This window comes from Myxine glutinosa, chromosome 11, assembly GCF_964187855.1.
Source record: "Myxine glutinosa chromosome 11, kmMyxGlut1.1, whole genome shotgun sequence".
Taxonomy (NCBI): Eukaryota; Metazoa; Chordata; class Myxini; order Myxiniformes; family Myxinidae; genus Myxine; species Myxine glutinosa.
Genome location: NC_136271.1, coordinates 107,927,003 through 107,946,648, shown reverse-complemented (window position 1 = coordinate 107,946,648; position 19,646 = coordinate 107,927,003). Strand labels below are relative to the sequence as shown.

Below are 19,646 nucleotides of genomic sequence, written 5' to 3'. Positions count from 1 at the left end.
TTTACCTTTTGAAAACAGTTCATGGACAATAAACCTTTTGAAAACAATAATAGTACATGGAATCAGAAATATTTACAGTGGATGCAAACCACCACAACGGAAGTGACGAATCCATAACACAGGGTTCGTGGTAGGAAGGGCATCCGGCTGTAAAACATTGCTTCAAAAAGGGGACCACGGTGCCAAAAAAAAGGCCAACCCCCACCTTGCGGGAAAAAATGGCCTCGAAAGGCGGTTCCTCTTGAAGAGGTTCAGTGACTCAAGCTCCTGGTTTCAGTATCAGTCATGATCTTTCTTGGGGCAAATATCATTTCAAAGTTAGCTTGCAAAGCCAGTTGCTGACTGGGAATCCTCCATTGTATAAAGTCGTTTCTTGGAGCACCTGAACTCCTATCCAGCTACAAGGCCTACATCTTTAGCTTGATGGAGAACTGCTCTCCCCTCTGAGCTGGCACCCTCACACCTTGCTCCCCTCCCTCCACCACCAACCATCAAAGACAATGATCTTTTCTACCCCCATGAATCCGTCACAAGCCCACCTCCTAAGGCTGTAATAAAAGCCCCCCAACCTCACAGAGGACATCAGGTCGAGACATACTCTCACAGTGCAAACGCAGCCGGCTAAATCTGTACCTGTCCCCCAGTCCGCTCCAGGTGCTGTTTGAGCAGGTTCATTGTATTAGAGGTGACGACATATCCGTCCATCGTGTAATTTTCACCTGAGGAAATAAAATGGGGTGGTGCGTAATTAACCAAAACCTTGGAACATTTATGAAAAACTATCAACATTGTGTTTGGTCACATTTATTTCCATGTACATTTCTTCCAATTTCCAGCAGTGGTTATTTCTTCCTGCTTTTCTTCCAACATCTGCTGTTTGATGTTGAAGAGCTTAGCAATTTTTAAAATGTGAGATTCACATTGGGGTAATGGAAAATATATTGACTCCAAACAAACAACCAGACAGGAAGATGTGAGCAGCACACTGGAAAGTGCTATAAGAGAAAGGACTGAGTTTGGATTTTATAGGAAGTGCCACTGGCTTTCCTTTTTCTTTACAAGACTTGGAGGTGTATGAAGAGTTTACATAAAAATAAAAAAAAGAGATTTACAAAAACTTAGCTGATACATACAATATGCTTAATTAAATACAACGGTATCAATTTTCAATGTTCACACTAAACATTCAACCACTCAAGTCTGACATATAGTTCATATAACCTGGCTTGTGGAATCCCAGTGCGGCTCCTCTCAACTGCTCCATTAAAGACAAAGTCCGTGGGGGGTTTTCACCTGCACAGAACCAGCACACATGCACTACTTAGGTGGCCCTCTAACCCCACAAAAATTAATATGTCGCTGTAAATCACTCCACGCCATCACTCGATGCATACAAGATCGTACAACCATTCAGGGCAGTTGGAATACACAACACCAGGAAGTGCAGAATTTTAGAAGCACAGCAGAGAAGAAGACAAACCGTTGACAGCAGATGTACATATGTCCAAATGGTTTTTCTCTCCTTTCATCTTCTGGGTCTAAAAGGAGATAACAGATTACTGTTTAAAACTTAAATGATAAAAAGGAAATCTGAAAGTTGGGTCCATTTTCAATATCACTCAAAATGCACAATTACATTTCCACATTCACTCTTGGGACTCAGCAGATCACAGCTGGTTCTCGGTTCATCTAAAAAAAAAAGAAGCTTTTTGCTCTTCTCAATTTATTGCAGCTCGGACCGGAGTATGTGCACTGGAGTAAAGTACAGCACGTATGCTGGCCTTGGGCTGGCCGCTGGCCTTGGTTAGCTAATTGAGGCCAGTAGGGAGATAATGGGGCTTCCAGGACACCCATGTATTTAGATGGGACTTTTCCCCAAACTGCCCATTTTTCCCCCGATTACCGCGACACCCCCTTCTCCTTTTACATGTAAGTGAATGGGGGAGTCCTTACTTACCCTCCAAGGACCACGCGACATTCAAAATTCCTCATTGATCCTATGAATATTTGCTCATTTTCTAATTTTTTAAACAACTCCATTCTCTTATGGAACTCATCCCCATCTAGGATATTGATAAACTTTACATTAAGCACCTTTCTCTTTGCGTTTATAAAATGATATGTTTCACAGAGGGACCTGGTCTGTCCTCCTCCCGATCCACATACCATTTTTAAATTATAATATTTATTATCCGGTTGATAACCATCAAAGTTCTCACTCCACTCTAATATATTTTTCTTCCCGCCCTCTATTACCCCACTTAACAAATGAATACGTTTATCCGTCTTGAGGACCTTCTGACCCTCTCAACCTCTCGGATCTGGTATTTCTCACTCATTATGTTTACCATTTATATACCAAGGTTCATTACACCTCCACCCTTTAGTCTGGTTAATACTTGGTTCTATCATTTATTTATTTATAAAAAAGGCGGCGGTAGCCCTTAAAATCCCTAACCCCATTATCTTATCACTAATATATGGATGGTTGTTGTTTAATGGCTTATCAGTTTTGTTTTTTGTAATTCTTGTGAGTAAAATGAACCCAAGATTTCTTCCCCATTCATATCATATAATTTGTAAGTCCAAGGGACTGTATCCATTACATCAATGATTTAAAATAATTCACGAGTCCATTTTTGTGTATAACCTTTTTCAAAATGGCTTTTCCATTTGTATATTCTTACCATATCACCAACTTTGAACTTGGGTTTTTTCAAATTAATCCCCATTTCATATTTTAATTTTGTAAATGTTTCTGATGGTTTTGATTTTGTTGATGAATGAACTGTATTATTGTAATTATCAACAATATTCTGGATTAAATACACCCATTGTTGAGAACCGAGTTGTGTGAATTTTTTATATAATTTTTCTTTTAAAGTACGATTAAAACGCTCAATAACAACTGCCTTTCCTTCATTAAAGGTGCTGTATAATTTAATATCCTCCCCCTTAAGAAATTTCATAAATATTTTGTTATAGAACTCTGTTCCCTCATCAGTCCATAACTTCTTTGGTTTCCTTTTATCCCTATCAAATATTAGCTTAAAGGCTAACATTAAAGTATTACCTCTCTTGTTTTTCAACGGAACAACCCAGGCAAATCTACTCCTCAAATCAATAACGGTTAACGCATACCTGTATCCCCTGTCATTATTCAATTCAATTAAATCAGCGGACCATATGTGGTCGGTGTATTTAGAATAAACTTTCCTTCTTTTAAACTTTGTGATTATAGGTTTGTGTAATTCATTAGCCAAAAGCTCCTCAGCCTTGATGACATCATTGGAGTCTAATAGTTTTTTGAGGGTGAATAACCAAGACCAAGTTTCAATTTAGCATTTATCAAATTTCTCACAATAAACCTATCAACTTTCTCTCTCAATGTAGGATTTTGTATCAAAGACAAATTATATAACATTTCTCTGTCTGCTTCATATTTTTCATCCAATGTAGTGGTATTCCCATAAGCAATATCATGCTTCATACACACTTCATCAACCCTATTTATAGGTTTAGACCAAAGTTTAGGATTGTCAGCCTCATCTAATCTTTTATCCAAGTTTGTTCCTGGACCACAGAAAGAATACCCTGGAAGGTGTAATTCCCCTGGAATTCCAGTTGTTGTAAATTTACTTCCTGAGAGAAACTTTTGTATGTCTCCGCCACTTTTAGGAGAGATGAATTGGCACTTTTTAGAGCCACACACTTGACATATTCCTTTTTGATAAACTCTATTATTTTTAGCTATAACATAAGAGATGTTTTTAGATTTAGTTTTCTTTTTACATTTGAGACAATAACTCATATTTATTTATCAGAAAAATTCCGACAGAGGATCAAAACCTTTTTGGTTTTCAACATATACATTTTTATCTTAATTTTTAAAACATAAAGAATCCTAAGGAATGCCTTCACTCTCTCCTCCATTTATTTACAAATAAAACTAACTAAAGTCAATAACACCAACATCATCAATCACATAATCTTTTCCTTCTTCTTCTTCTTCTTCACCACTTTCACGTTTAAATCTCCTCCCTGAAATTGAAGACATTGACGTTGTTATTTTTGAAACCATTATCTTCATAAGAGTTGTTAATTCGTTAAATTTCCTCTTCGGTGCATTGAGATTGATTTATTTGCTGTAATACACTCAATCTTTTACGAATCTCACTGATTTCCATCTTTTTATATTTTTCCTCCCTCTCTCTTTGCTCCCTTTCCTCCCTCTCCTCCTTCTCCTTTTTCTCCCTCTCCTCCTTCTTCTTTTTCTCTCTTTCCTCCTTCTCCTTTTTCTCCCTCGCCTCCTCCTTTTTCTCCCTCTCCTCCTTCTCCTCCCTCTCCCTTTCCTCCTTCTCTTCTTTAACTCCTTCCTCATCCCTTGCTACCCTTGAGTTTGAACCCCAAAGAATATTATACATATACTCATCTGGATTTTGAGATATTCTTGTATCTATAATTATTTTTCTCATAATAGGATACCAATAAGATTTGTTGACGATTTCTAAAAGAGTTTTATATTTCATAACTTTGAGAAGTTCATTTTTATTTAATATTTCAAACAAGTCTCTATTTGTGGGTTTAACAATATCAGTATAAGGCCAGTTTTTAATGACAAAATTCCCATGTATATGCTCCAAATCATAAGGTATGTAATACCGAGCACCCTTTTCTTGTAGGTATCCTTGAATACAAAAATTATAATTCTCTTGTAGTCTTCTTCCTGCCATTTATGTATCAGAAATATATGTGAGATTAATATTATGACAGGTAATACCACCCCATCTTCCCACTACCAAATTGGTTTGTATTCCTTGGCTTTCTATCCTTATCTCATGACCTTCCTTCTTTGTCATGCTAACCATCGCTATACTATCATATATTTTTCTTTTCTTAAAACCATGTATTTGTTGTTTATTAATTGTACTTCCACATAAATCCTTATCCTCACCAAGTGGATAATATTCTTCTTTACGAGACTGATTAAAATCATGTAGGTCTTCTATGTTTATTGAAAAAGACCAATTATACCCTACATCAGGCATATCATACCCCCATTTATTAATTCGCATATTAACTATATGTCCTTCTTTATAAAATTCAATTGTAAGCAGGTAGTTAAATTCAATGAGGAAAGGTGTATGGTCAGTATAACCAGGTGTTGTGGTTGTAAATTTTACTTGTTTAACAAAACGTGCTGTTTTCTTTAAAAATATATATTGTGATAAATCACTAAATCTAATTACGTCATTTGCATCTGTAGGGTTTGGATAATTGATTAATTTATAAGTATTCTTCATATTAATATTTTTACTTACACTATATTTTTGTCGTTCAGCCTGTGCCTTTGTATAATAATTTGATAAATCAATATCCTGAGAGGATTTTCCAAAGATAGAACCATCTTTTCCAACATAAGTCATTTCTATTAGATTAAAAATGATATCATAAAAATTTTCATTATTGTTGAGTTGAAATAATACATATAAACATAATTGACCACAACATTTAGAATTAATTTCTTGAACTTGAAATGTTTGATAAACACCATTCTGTAAGAATTGTATTACTTCAACAGGTGGTGGCATACCATAACTATCAAAATAATATTTATCCTGACTATTATGAATACAAACCCAATGAGAACCATTCTGTGTGTCTAAATTCATAATAATATTCTTTGTATTCTTATTTATATGTATTAATTCATCTCTCATACAAATAACCACATTATCAATTTTTAGTGTTTTACAATACTTAGTAAGTTCTATATTTGACGTTGTATTCTTTCCAAATTGTTTAAACCATTTATCCATTTATTTATGAGAAAGATACAATCCATTACCCCGTTTAGTTAGTTTAACACCGGCTTGAGCGATAGAGGAAAGCATATCTCTAACCAACAATCTAGCTTTATCAGGTAGACTTTCAAGTTTTTGAGCAAAATCTACAATTACACCACTTCCACTAATTTGTTTCTCCAACTCCTTGTTATGTCTTTCCAATTCTTTTTGAGCTTTTAGTTGTGCCTTCCTTTCGTTAGCAGTTTTTACCGCTGCTGAAATACCACCAGTCAATGCTCCCGCCGCACTTAAACCAGCAAATAAAGGAATTAGAAACGGGAGAAATCCTCCTCTTGACTCGTCTATTGAATATTTCTTTAACATAGGTTTCGTCATTTTAATTTTAAGTGATCCAACATCATTTAGTGTTTTTACTTGTGTGTGTGTGAGTAAAACATCAATTCTTACAGCTCCTTTTCTTTGAATTGTATTAACATTAATAATACAAGGCTTTTGATTTTGAATACAAGATGTTAATTTATTAAGATTGATTTGATTAACATATACCCCAACCATTTATTTATGAGAAAAAACCTATGTGATATTAATCATAACACCATTATCTGTATTAATCTGTAATTCTGTTTCCTCCAAAAGCAAACAATATGCATTAACCTCTTCACTCTCCCCTCTTTCAATGTATAGAGAAGTATCCACTCGATTAGACTTTATAGTTTCCTTTTGAGAACTCAGGTCAATTGCGTAGATTGTATAAAGTTTTTGAAACGCAACCATATCCAAAATAGGATCGTTATTACCATTACTTTCACACACCTTTTGGTAGGACTTGTAGGCTTCCACATAATCATTTTTTTCCCAATCAATTTCCAATCTATCTTGCGGATAAAATGTGCCATCAAGAGAAACCCGAAGTTGTTTCACCTTAGCATTATCACTCAGGGCATTATTCTTATTAGTACCGTCCTCTCCATCTGGTTTTTAAAAAATGAGCCAGAGGTATCGTGGCTTTCCTTGAAGAACACCCAAATTCCAAGTGTAGGTAGTAGTGTGTTCCAGTTTAACGTGTTGACATCTTCTTTTAAGGTATGATACATTTAGCGGTTTCTTTGAGTTAAGTCTTCTATTTAACATCTCTTCCGTTTTAAGATTAGGAGTATATTCACTGATATACCAACACAAATCATTAATAACAAATTTATTATTTTCTCCAAAAGCATTTTCAACCCCAAAAAGCAATCTATTTACATTATCATTCCTTTGGAGTTGAAATCTAATTTTAAGCCCATACAAAACTTTATCATAATCACAAAATCCAAATATACCTTTCAGAGGTACTGCTACGGTAAAACTATTCTCAGCTTTTGCGTCATCATTATACATTGACTTCCTTTGACTATAACCAGGGTCTGCGTTTGTACCCGTTGACATATCAGGAATAAAACCTTCAACAGCTCCCTTACCCATTCTATCACTAAACGAATATAGTGTAAATTTCATCATTTCAGATGTAGCAGAGACATAATCAACCGCTTCAACCTCTTGTGTTCCAATATACAGGCGGACACTGTCACACATTTTCCAGAAGAAATCATTTACGAGTGTAGCATTAGTATTATTCGCAGCCTTAGTGAATTTAAATTTACACAGCAAGAAACTATCAGCTATATTCAAGTAAGTTTGTTGATTATTTATTTCAAAACTTTTTGTTCCGTTTGAATTCCAGTCTGTTCCTGTTATAGCATTTACCTTAAAATAGTCTTCCTTTTTTGTGGAGTTTGAAATGATAACTGTATCATCCAAATCATAGATACTATCAATCGCTTCCATACTTGTATTTATATAGTATTAAAATCGTTGAAACCCTGACCCAAGTATTTTAATGATTTTTTGTCGTTCTTGTGAAGATAGTTGAGTTTTACCTTTTTTTATTTCTTTGATTGCTTGTAATTTATGAGACTCCTTTTGAGCATCTTTTATACTCTTTATAGCACCCGCAACGGAGCCCACGGCAGAAGCAGTTGAACCAATTAGGTCTTTATGTTTAAGGATGGTTGAACCAATACCCATTAGAGTATCAATTATCCCATCTCCTTTATTTCGAAATTGATGACCTACACCTCGTTGTCTCTTAGGTTTATAGTATCCTTTACCCACATACCTTGTATAGTATGGTGAAAGGTACATGCCCTCCCCTGTAATTATTTTATATTTTCCCAACTCATGTTTTCTCACAATAACCATTATTTATTTATTGAAAAACTTCACGTAGGTGAATTCTGATGGATATAATTTCATCATTAAAGGATATCATACGATTATCTTGGTCGGTTATCCTAAAATTTACTCTGTGTATGGTTTTTCCTGACACAGGTAAATAGACAAGATTTTTTGGTTCCATATTAAATTTATAACCAATCGGGGTTGAGTATGCACTGAATGAAAATATTGTATTGTCGCGTAACCGTGATTAACACCACAGTTACGGATGACCGATTTGCGAGACTTTAACTCCCGAGGCGAACACTCAATGGCGGACTCAAGTTCAACACCAACGCGCGGAATGGCGGGGCGCAGCGAAGGCTCCGCAACCTTATCTATTAAAATCAAACACCCAGGAAACTGCGTTCAAATATGTACAGAAAATAATATAAGGGTTTATTAGGAAAAGTAAAGCCAGTGAAAAAGCCCGCCGGTAAATCTAATAACTCTAATAAACCTAAATCGGGACGTCCCCACACGACCGACAGCAAACACAAACGAGGGAGATTAATCACGAAAATAACAAGTCCCGTCGTTCAAAATATACGCGGAGATCGGGCTTATCTGTCTTTGTCGTCTTGTATTGTTGGTGTCCAGCACCGCTCCTTCCGGCCCGATCGCACACCACGAGGCCCCTCGCTCCAAGCACCACGCGTCCGACGCCGGCCAGCGGCTCCACTTGACCAGGGACAGGAAGGACTCCTTTCAACTCCACTCGACTCGACGCGGGAGTGCTGGCAGCCAAGTGCCAACGAACTGCTCAGTGCCAACTGGGTGTGCTCTCGTGTGTCTCCTGCGACTCCCTACAACCCGAATTGCACTCGAACTGCGACTGGAATGGCGTGTCCTCTCCAACTCTCCACCACCGCTCAACTCTCTGGTGCCTGCCTGCGTCTCCCAGTGCCTGCCACGAACTCAACTCAACTGGCGAACTGCGACGCAACTCTTGAAATGGCGTCCGACCGTCGCCTATATTGGTGGCCGATGACGTCACATTGCGCACTCCTCAGCCAATCAAAGCCTCCCGCGACTCCTGACATCTCCCCCGTTACGCGACCCTGCGGTCCTGGCATAACACGTGCCGGCCAGGTTTGTAGGCCTTTGGAGGTGTACACGGTGGCGGCCAATCGTGGCGGTGTTTTTGACCTGGTTTCCTGTCAATTTATTACGAAGTCCTTGTCAGGGAAAGGGGGATTATTTAATGTTGCACTAAGGACCTAACTAATGTTTATGTGGTTTGCAGTGCCATAAAGGACAAAGGTTTGATTACTAGGTGATACTCACAGGGGCGTTACCTTTAACCCCTCACTATTTAACACTCGAATCTCCAGGTAGATCCACACTCATACATCTTACCCCGACAACCGCCTAAACATCAAGAACTTATTACATGTAGAGTCCCTGTCACGACAGCCGAATACCTACCTATTCAGATCTACCTAGCTCTAGATGTTGCATTACCAAATTCATAACACAGCCCCCCCCCTGGAACCGTAGCTCCTGCAAGGTTCACCGCAGGGCTACCATTCCAGCCTTAACACTTACTGTCACACACTTAATTAACCTATGAAATAAATCAGGAAGGGCTGTGGGAAGTGAGTCGGACTACCTACCTACACTTCCTTAACATGCTGAACCCCTTAACCATCATGCAAGTATGTACATCTTCTTCGTTGTTCCTGTGGAGGGAGGAAACAACAACACACAACACTAACTTAACCACAAAACTTAACCATCTTTCCAAACTCAAAACTCTAACCTTTGTACATACCCCGGTCTACAGACCGCGTCCCCCGGTGGATGCCACAAGACACAACCTTACCTGCGGGGCCATCCCCAATGCATCCCACTAAATTTCCACGGGCCCTGTCCAGATGTTACAGGTGAGTGACACGGCTCGGTGGATTTCGCCCACATTCATGCAACACAGACCCCTTAACCACTCATTCTCATTCCATAGGTCATCAAGGCATTTCAAAAATCAACAAAGCACTTATTTCAATACACCCCCTGCAGGACCATGGCATTGATGTCATTCACGTGTGTGTGCATTCCTCAACTAGGCAGCGGGGAGGTACCGCACAAAAGATGGTGGGGGCGCATCAGGCTGTGGTGCCCGCAGTCCCAAAAACAAGTCAACCGACTTACAAATTTATTGCCCCCCCCCCCCCTTTACCTCTTGGCCCCGTGACAGCCCAACAGCCCCTTTCCGCCGTTACCTCGCCGGTGAGGGTCTCCACACACACCAGGCTCCTTTGCCTCCTGCTTTCACGCAGCAACACGGGTCACCGGGGGACTTCCTCACCCCGCGGCGCCCAACCAGACCCTCCACCGACGAGCTCCAATTTCCAGTTACCACCGGCTGCCAGGGGTAATTGCCGCAGAGGGGGGCCCGCAGGCATCGCTCCTCAGAGCTTGCTCTGTACCTGCGGACACACACACCTTCCCCACCCATGGTCCCCAAAACACACTTCCTCCCCCGCTGCCATTCAATTCTCCACACAACTCAGCACAATTCAGTACAATTCCATAGATGGTGTAAAAGGTGTTACAAGGCTTGCCATGGCCTGCTACATGTGAAATTCCCCCTTCACAGTTCGAATCATTACATCTTCCCAAAAGCACATTTCCACAAGCACAATTATCACCCCTCATTATCTCCAATAATCATCACACACTCTCCAGGTTCCACTCTCACGACCACATCAAAACACGTAACCACAATACAAAAACATACGCCACCCACAAGACACTGTGGCTCCCATTCCATCCCCTCACCGGCCATGTCATCACTCACACCCGCCTCCCAACTCCAAATTACATGTCCCCAATTTCCCAAAGCAAATCCTGAAGCCTGGGACAGTACTCCTCAAAGCACTCACCTTAAGTGCAGGTAGTTGCAGGTTGGTCAGGTCCAAGAGCGTCATCCACCCTTCACAATCCCAAAATTTCACATTGGGCCTACCAAATCCTTCCAAATTTCTCTTTTGTCCCCACTACACTGGCAGGTATGTGGATCCGCATCCAACGGTGATCATCACTACACAACTACCTGTGGCCACGACAGCTCTGCACCTCTACCGTGCAAGGGTCACCGGGACAAGGTGAGCAGTCAAAACGCCAACATGGCCCATGAGTGTCCATAAGGGTGCGACCCACCATCCATCCTTCGGCCCCCCTGCGAGGAACACAGCTGCAGCAGCCCCAGCTGGCCAATGTGGTGAGCACTTGCTGCCACAACACACACTACCGCACACACAACCTCGGCCCTGGGGGGCACGGTCGCAGTGCGTGGCATCCCTACAGCCACGTCCCCTGCACCTCCCCATCATCCCCCAGTCCGACTACAGAACTGCAGCCCCCCAGTGCTCACCCACACTTGACCACACCAAGGTCCAGTCAACAGCCATGCTCCACCAGGAGACCCACCCAGAAGACATGGTCCACACACCTCGGACACGCACAGCACCACGTTGACCCTCAGGCTACACAACTACATCCCCATCATCCCGCGTCCCAAATATCAGCACAGTTGCCCCCCGCAACCAGTTGAAAGCTGTGTCTTGCTACCCTATTAATTTCATCACAGCCTCCAACACTTTGGTCTACACACCTGGATCAATAATGGCGTCACTATACAGTGTCCACCATGGCATTTCAAAATCCACCCTTAAATTTGCATCTAACCCACAGATTACCCATGCCAACCATTTGTCACATTTCACTCACCTCACCAAAGAAGGATGCTTTGCCATACACATGCCAGCCGAGCATGGCCCATATGCTCGGCGCGTTACACATCTCCCGATTCACATCCCCATGGCTCTCTTCCCAACCCGAGAGTCCATAAATCATAACGGAGCATCTGTGGAAGGTCACTCACACCATCACGTTCCACAGATGCCCCAATGGTTGTCCGGCAGGCTATCTCCATCCCTGTCCATTCGGTTTGACCCGCGTCCATAGACCAACCACCATGCCAGGTCACCACATGCTGGTTGTCCCAGAGTCCCTGGAGGAGAGTGCCAGGCCGCATGCCCGGGTGGTCACCACATCAGTCCCAAGTTGGCCGTCCGCAGTGCCACCACCAAAGCGCGACCCACAACACCTCCCCCTAGTGGTCCTCAATATTTGCCATCCCAGGCTTGAGAAACCACCTCGGACCTCCCTGGAGGTCTTAACCCCCACCAGGGTCCGGTGACCCTGCCGGCCCGAGCCACCAGCTCGGACGGCGCCCCGACGGACAAGGGACGCCACACTCCACCAGACCCCCCGTGGGACCCAGGTCGTACCTCGACACCCAAGGCTGGACCCCACGTCCAAATCTCGCCATCACAGCCCCCCAGCTGGCCGGCATACCCAAATTTTGAAAGGGGCAACTTTTGCCCGAGGCCATCACCCATGACCTCTCCATGTCCAAATCCCGCAGCCCGGGGACCAATCCAAACCATGGCTGCTCCAAATCAAGTTCCCATTGTAATTTTATTTTACAAATTTTCATTCCCACTGCCAAACCGCAGCTGCAGGGAACAACCTCTACCACCGGTTGTTCTGCCCCTCCCTGCAGTTGATCCAAATTCCCTACAGGGACCAAATCTCCAGAAGCTCTATCTCCCGATCCTCCAAGATCCAAATCCAGCCCGGAGCCAACACACTCCCCCAACTGGTTGTCCAATTTTGGAGCCTCTGTTTCCAAATAGCAGTGTACAGTGAGCGTCCCCTCGGTCATTCCAACCACCTCCTCGGACCAACTCACCTCATCACCCAGGCTCCTTTGGGCCTGAACAAGCTCTACCTCCATGGGACTGTCACAGGTCTCCAGCCGCTGGATCAAATCATCCTCATCACAAATCATTCCTGGCCCCGCCAGGCTTTGATCAATATCCCCAATAAATACCCGGTCCGGCTCTATCGCATGGACCCCCAAAAACTCTACCCCCTCTTGCTCCGCACCACCGCCCTGGTGCTGCACAATTCCAAATTCATCCCCCGGTTGGGGTGTTGTGACATCCACACGGTCCCGATAAACAACCAGGCCAGAATGTGGGAAACATTCCTCATTACAACTCTCACATTCCAAATTTCCTTCCCCGCTCACCTGTGGACACTCCACGTTTACCTGCAGGCATTCCCCATCTACCTGTACACATTCCCCATCCACCTGTGGACATTCCCCATCCACCTGTGCACCTGCGGTCTCCCCATCATCCCCCATTTTGTTTGCCAGCCCATCAATTTTTATACTCCATTTCCGCCATTCCCTCCCCTGCGACTCCATTATATTTTCCATCCTTTCCATTATTCGAAACAATTGACCCAACATCTGGTCGGTTGTCGGGGCCGTTCCTACTGCTCCCGACTCCCCGGTGGGGGAGGGGGATAAGTTGGTGCTCGGGACGGGGGAGGTTCCAAGGCTCACCTCGACATCTAATTCCCCTATTTCCGGCTCACTCCCAACGCTGACGGAGGCCTCGCTGCGTACTTCCATCTCGTCGACCTCCGACATCCGCTTTTCGGAAGGTCGTTCCCCGCACGCGTATTTATTTTAATAATTCCTGAAACACAATTTAAATTTGACGAAGACGCGATATCGCGCTCCGTTTGCCCAATTGATTATCAAATTTCTCCGCCTCAACTATAACAATTCTGCGTTCGAACGTCGGGCGCAATGTACGCCCGACCGTGTCGATGTCGCCCCGCGGACAAAAAATTTGTCCGACCGTGTCGATGTCTCGCCGCGGACAAAAAAATTTGTCCGACGGGTTCAAATCCCACTCCTGACACCACTTGTCGCGTAACCGTGATTAACACCACAGTTACGGATGACCGATTTGCGAGACTTTAACTCCCGAGGCGAACACTCAATGGCGGACTCAAGTTCAACACCAACGCGCGGAATGGCGGGGCGCAGCGAAGGCTCCGCAACCTTATCTATTAAAATCAAACACCCAGGAAACTGCGTTCAAATATGTACAGAAAATAATATAAGGGTTTATTAGGAAAAGTAAAGCCAGTGAAAAAGCCCGCCGGTAAATCTAATAACTCTAATAAACCTAAATCGGGACGTCCCCACACGACCGACAGCAAACACAAACGAGGGAGATTAATCACGAAAATAACAAGTCCCGTCGTTCAAAATATACGCGGAGATCGGGCTTATCTGTCTTTGTCGTCTTGTATTGTTGGTGTCCAGCACCGCTCCTTCCGGCCCGATCGCACACCACGAGGCCCCTCGCTCCAAGCACCACGCGTCCGACGCCGGCCAGCGGCTCCACTTGACCAGGGACAGGAAGGACTCCTTTCAACTCCACTCGACTCGACGCGGGAGTGCTGGCAGCCAAGTGCCAACGAACTGCTCAGTGCCAACTGGGTGTGCTCTCGTGTGTCTCCTGCGACTCCCTACAACCCGAATTGCACTCGAACTGCGACTGGAATGGCGTGTCCTCTCCAACTCTCCACCACCGCTCAACTCTCTGGTGCCTGCCTGCGTCTCCCAGTGCCTGCCACGAACTCAACTCAACTGGCGAACTGCGACGCAACTCTTGAAATGGCGTCCGACCGTCGCCTATATTGGTGGCCGATGACGTCACATTGCGCACTCCTCAGCCAATCAAAGCCTCCCGCGACTCCTGACATCTCCCCCGTTACGCGACCCTGCGGTCCTGGCATAACACGTGCCGGCCAGGTTTGTAGGCCTTTGGAGGTGTACACGGTGGCGGCCAATCGTGGCGGTGTTTTTGACCTGGTTTCCTGTCAATTTATTACGAAGTCCTTGTCAGGGAAAGGGGGATTATTTAATGTTGCACTAAGGACCTAACTAATGTTTATGTGGTTTGCAGTGCCATAAAGGACAAAGGTTTGATTACTAGGTGATACTCACAGGGGCGTTACCTTTAACCCCTCACTATTTAACACTCGAATCTCCAGGTAGATCCACACTCATACATCTTACCCCGACAACCGCCTAAACATCAAGAACTTATTACATGTAGAGTCCCTGTCACGACAGCCGAATACCTACCTATTCAGATCTACCTAGCTCTAGATGTTGCATTACCAAATTCATAACAGTATTTGTTCTTATTCCATCGTTATAAGCACCATCAATCAAATCACAATGAATTAATACTGAATTTATACCGGAGGATATTTGGATAACATTATCACTGTAAAACGTCCCGTTATTTTCAATCTTTTTTGAAGAGAAACCCAATAGCTCTCTAAACGAATTTTCAATCGTGAAATCAACTTTATAATTATTTTTAAGTTTAATAGTTGATTTTGAAGTGTGTTTTTGAATATCTATTACAATATTTTTTGGTTCATCACCTTTTTCTTTCATAAGGCGAGAGACTTCTGAAGATATTTGAGAAATCTCGTAAGCTCCAGGTGAAACGGTTATAGTTTTATATCCACTTCCTGGATTATAACTAAACTTGTTGTTTTTCTCTGTGATATTAAACAAGGTATTATAAGTTTCCATCGACAATAAAGATGCCTCATATGAGGTAAGGGGGTCAAGTTGTAGTGGGTAAGGGAATGAAGCTGTGTAATCGCTCGTTGTGAAATTAAAACTAAGAATTGTGCTTCTCATCTTATTTAATATCTAATAAAATATCTTTGTATTGACATTTATTAATTATTTTCATATTCATCAACTGATCTAAAATGGCTGAGGATTCATTAAAACAATTGTTGTTTCCAGCCTTCTTACTACCGAACAACAATAATAGCCTATTAACTAATTGTGATGGGTCATTTGGAAGAAAACTAACACCTGAACCAAGCTTACTTAAAGCATCAATAATATGTTTCTCCTTCTCATTCTTCTTACTTTTACCAGCAACAGAAACTCCATAATCAAGTGCATTTAGCAACTCAATATATACCCTATCTTCCTCTCTTTCCATATCAAGTGGTTCCTCAAAATATTTTGAACCGCTGAATCCGGGGTTTGTTAGAAGAAACATTAATCTTGGAGTTAATTTAACATTTGGTTGAGTAGAACTCAAGAACATCAATTCATCATTAAATATCAATACCTTTTCTTCCACAAGATGAAACACTGCTGGTTCTTCTGTTGGAATGAGACCTGCTCTGGTTTTTGAATCTGCCAAATATTCATTGTTTTGAAGAGCTTCCACTACATAATTAGGGGGTTGATTTACCTCCTCAAGTTTCTGAAATAATTCTTCATCATTATATTCTAATTTTCCAAGTTCTTGTTTTGTTATCTGACTAAAATCTTTGAGCATTTGAAGTTTTTTCGGAGTAAATTCTACCGTGGGAACTGTAGGTGAGTGTTGAGTTTTTAAAAGCGGTTTAAAAAATTTCTCTTGTTTTCTTTCAAAGGCTTCTTCACCAGTTAGTTTCTGTCTCCGTTTCTTCTTTATCTCTTCCTGTTGCTTTACAACTTTTGAAACCAACTCTTGATGTTCTTTAAACTTTCTTGCTCTTTCTTCGGTATTCATTTAGTATTGAAAAATATCATTTAATGAATTGTAAAGGTCAATGGGAAAATTTTCCTTTTCTTCATCATTATAGTAAATGTGTTGAAATAAATCCTTTTCTTTAAATATTTCATCAAATTCTTTATTGGTATTAATACGAGTTGTTATTTCTTCTTCACTAATACTTGTATCTCTGCTTTTCATACGTTTGCGTTGAGTCTCCTCATCGATATCAAAACCGAATGATAAAATCTTAACTCCATCACCACACAATTGTTTAATAATTTGTCTCATTCCTTCAGGATTAGTTTCTAAAATCCCAAGACCATTAGATTTTACTTTATTTAACTCACTCTTACAATGTGAATATTTTGTAGAACCAAGAGAGACCTCCTCAAATATTTGACCTTCGTTCCTCAATCGCATATGTTCCTCCATTGAAATGTAGTAATAATCTTTCCCTTCTACTTCTCCTGATCGCTTTGCTCTGGTTGTAGTACTCACAAAACGAATATCATAGAGTGTTTTAAAAAAAAACTTACAATCTTTTCATTTTTACTATTCAAGAGTTTAGATTTATGAAAGTTCTTTCCTGAAGCAGATTTACCCACAAGATTAATAATAATAGTTATCATTTATATATGTAAAATATCAGTTAGCATCTCATCTTGTTTCACAACAATATATTTATATTTTCCAATCGTGTGTTTCATATAATTTTCAAATTCTTTTTTACTACATAACGTAGAGCAATTATCTCTCCAAATATTATTCACATCTATTGAATTTAACTTAAATAAAATAAAAGTATTGGCATTGTTTCTTATTGAGCGTCGAGGGAGTTGAAAATATGATTGACTAAGATATATACAATTACAAGAAGAATGTCTCCCTCTTGTATAGTAGCTATCCATTACTGTTTGGTTTCTCTCATTAACACAATCATCAAAGATGACGAGGTTCTTTTTTGATTTATCTAAATCTTGAGGTGAAGGTATATCATCCGTATTATCACTGAGAATACAAGTTATGGGTTTTGGTTTCGATTTTGATTTCTGTGTATCACAAAATAATTGTATTGTATCTTCAATATTATAATCATTTAGTTTGTTTTGAAGTTTAAATAAACCGATAATGTCTTCCTTTTTAAGACCTGCATTAAAACCCTGTGAGAGTAGTTGATACTCGGGTTGAAAACTAGACTTTGTAAAAATTATTAAATTATCATAATCTAAAAAATTAGGACCAAGGAGCATCTTTAAAAGTAAACAGGTTTTTCCACATCCGCTTGAACCAACTATTAGACATCTCAATGAATTTGGAATGTTTTTATGGTTCTTAAATTTTATCTTATTTTCCCAAACGGGTAAAAAATCATTCATTTATATATTTGGAAAACAAGTCATCTAACTTTTTTTGAGCTATTTTAGAAACTCTATATTTTATCCTGAGTTCGGGTTTAATTTCAAAATAATTCATTATTTTATTTATATAGTATCTTGTATTAACATTTCCATTAAAATTATTTTGAATAATAAATATCATTAAACCCTTATACATTTCCTCAATACAAATAGTCTCTTCCCTTGAAAGAAATGGTGTATTATCATCACAATACTTAACATTCATCTCTCTTATTAATCTTGTAAAGTAATTCATTTTTGGTTCTAATTTAAAAGAGTTATATATATATATATTTTTTATTATTATCATTAATTAAAATTAAATCACAGAAAATACATTGTTTATATGAACCCTCATTATTAAGCCCTATTCTATCACAAGCCGGACAATTCTCTAATTTATCATATGGAGAGTCTGGAAATTCTAAATATCCTTCAGAACTTATCATATTTATATGGTAAATTTTTACTTAAACTAAACGCAAGTTTATTCATTAATAAATACAATGTTTCAAAGCACAAAAGACAAATTTCAATCAATCTCTACTTCAGTGAAAGATATAGAAAAATATGTCAAAGATGTTAAATTGAACAAAGATAAATATGGAAATTTTTGGGTAAAACCAGTTATGGAAAATAACATGAGCCCCTCTATTTCATTTAAAGGAAGAGCTGGTCTTCATCTTCATTCTGGTCTTCATCAATGATCTCTCTGACTCTCTCGAAAATCCTCTCTATCTCTTTGCTGATGACTCCACTCTCTGCCGCTCCATTCCTCTTCCCTCAGATCGGCATTTTCGGGATCGGAAATTCGGAAATCGGAAATCGGGATCGGAAATTTTTGGGTAAAACCAGTTATGGAAAATAACATGAGCCCCTCTATTTCATTTAAAGGAAGAGCTGGTCTTCATCTTCATTCTGGTCTTCATCAATGATCTCTCTGACTCTCTCGAAAATCCTCTCTATCTCTTTGCTGATGACTCCACTCTCTGCCGCTCCATTCCTCTTCCCTCAGATCGGCAGTCTGCTGCCTCCTCACTCTCTGAAGACCTGGACAAAATCACAGACTGGTCAAACAAGTGGAACATGTCTTTCAATCCTGACAAATCTCACACTCTTACTATGTCTCTCCGAAAAGATCGACTGGACAACCCTCCCATCTACTTTCTCAACAATCCTCTCCAAGAAGTTCTGTCGCTCAAGATTTTGGGTCTCACTATCTGCCATGATCTTTCTTGGGAAAACCACATTTCCAAGCTGGCCTCCAAAGCCAGTCGCCGACTGGGCATCCTCCGTCGTGCGAAGTCCTTCCTCGGCACACCTGAGCTCCTCACCACATACAAGGCTTTCATCCGCAGCTCAATGGAATACTGTTCTCCCCTATGGGCCGGTGCTCCTGCCTCACACCTAGCTCGGCTTCACGCTGTTGAAACCAAAGCTTTCAGAATTATTGGAATCTCCCGCGATGAAGCTATCTCTGAGGGCCTTTCACTCACTCACCGCAGGCAGGTAGGTGGTCTTTCTGTCTTCTACCGACTCCTCTCCGGCCTTGCACCCCCAGCTCTCTCTGTGCTCTGTCCCCCAAATATTCCTACAGGTCGCACAAGATCTGCCAGCAACCCTCTGATGGTTAAACTGCCGAAATCTCGGCTCTCTGCTCACCTTCACTCTTTCATTCCTCTTTTCTCCCGCCTCTGGAACAAACTCCCTCACTCCCTTCAATCCCA

The 19,646-nt window shown here is 41.1% G+C and overlaps 1 protein-coding gene across 2 annotated transcripts in view; it reads right to left on the bottom strand.

Annotated features, from left to right (window-relative positions):
- The window catches only part of QARS1 (glutaminyl-tRNA synthetase 1), a 90,297-nt gene that overhangs the window by 42,974 nt on the left and 27,677 nt on the right, over positions 1-19,646 (bottom strand). For both annotated transcript variants that reach the window (XM_068131319.2, XM_068131320.2), the window contains 3 exons: positions 1,481-1,538; positions 1,222-1,293; positions 634-719 (listed from right to left, as the gene is read on the bottom strand). In XM_068131319.2, coding sequence (XP_067987420.1) covers positions 634-719; positions 1,222-1,293; positions 1,481-1,538 — 216 coding nt within the window. The remainder of the gene's footprint in view (positions 1-633; positions 720-1,221; positions 1,294-1,480; positions 1,539-19,646) is intronic.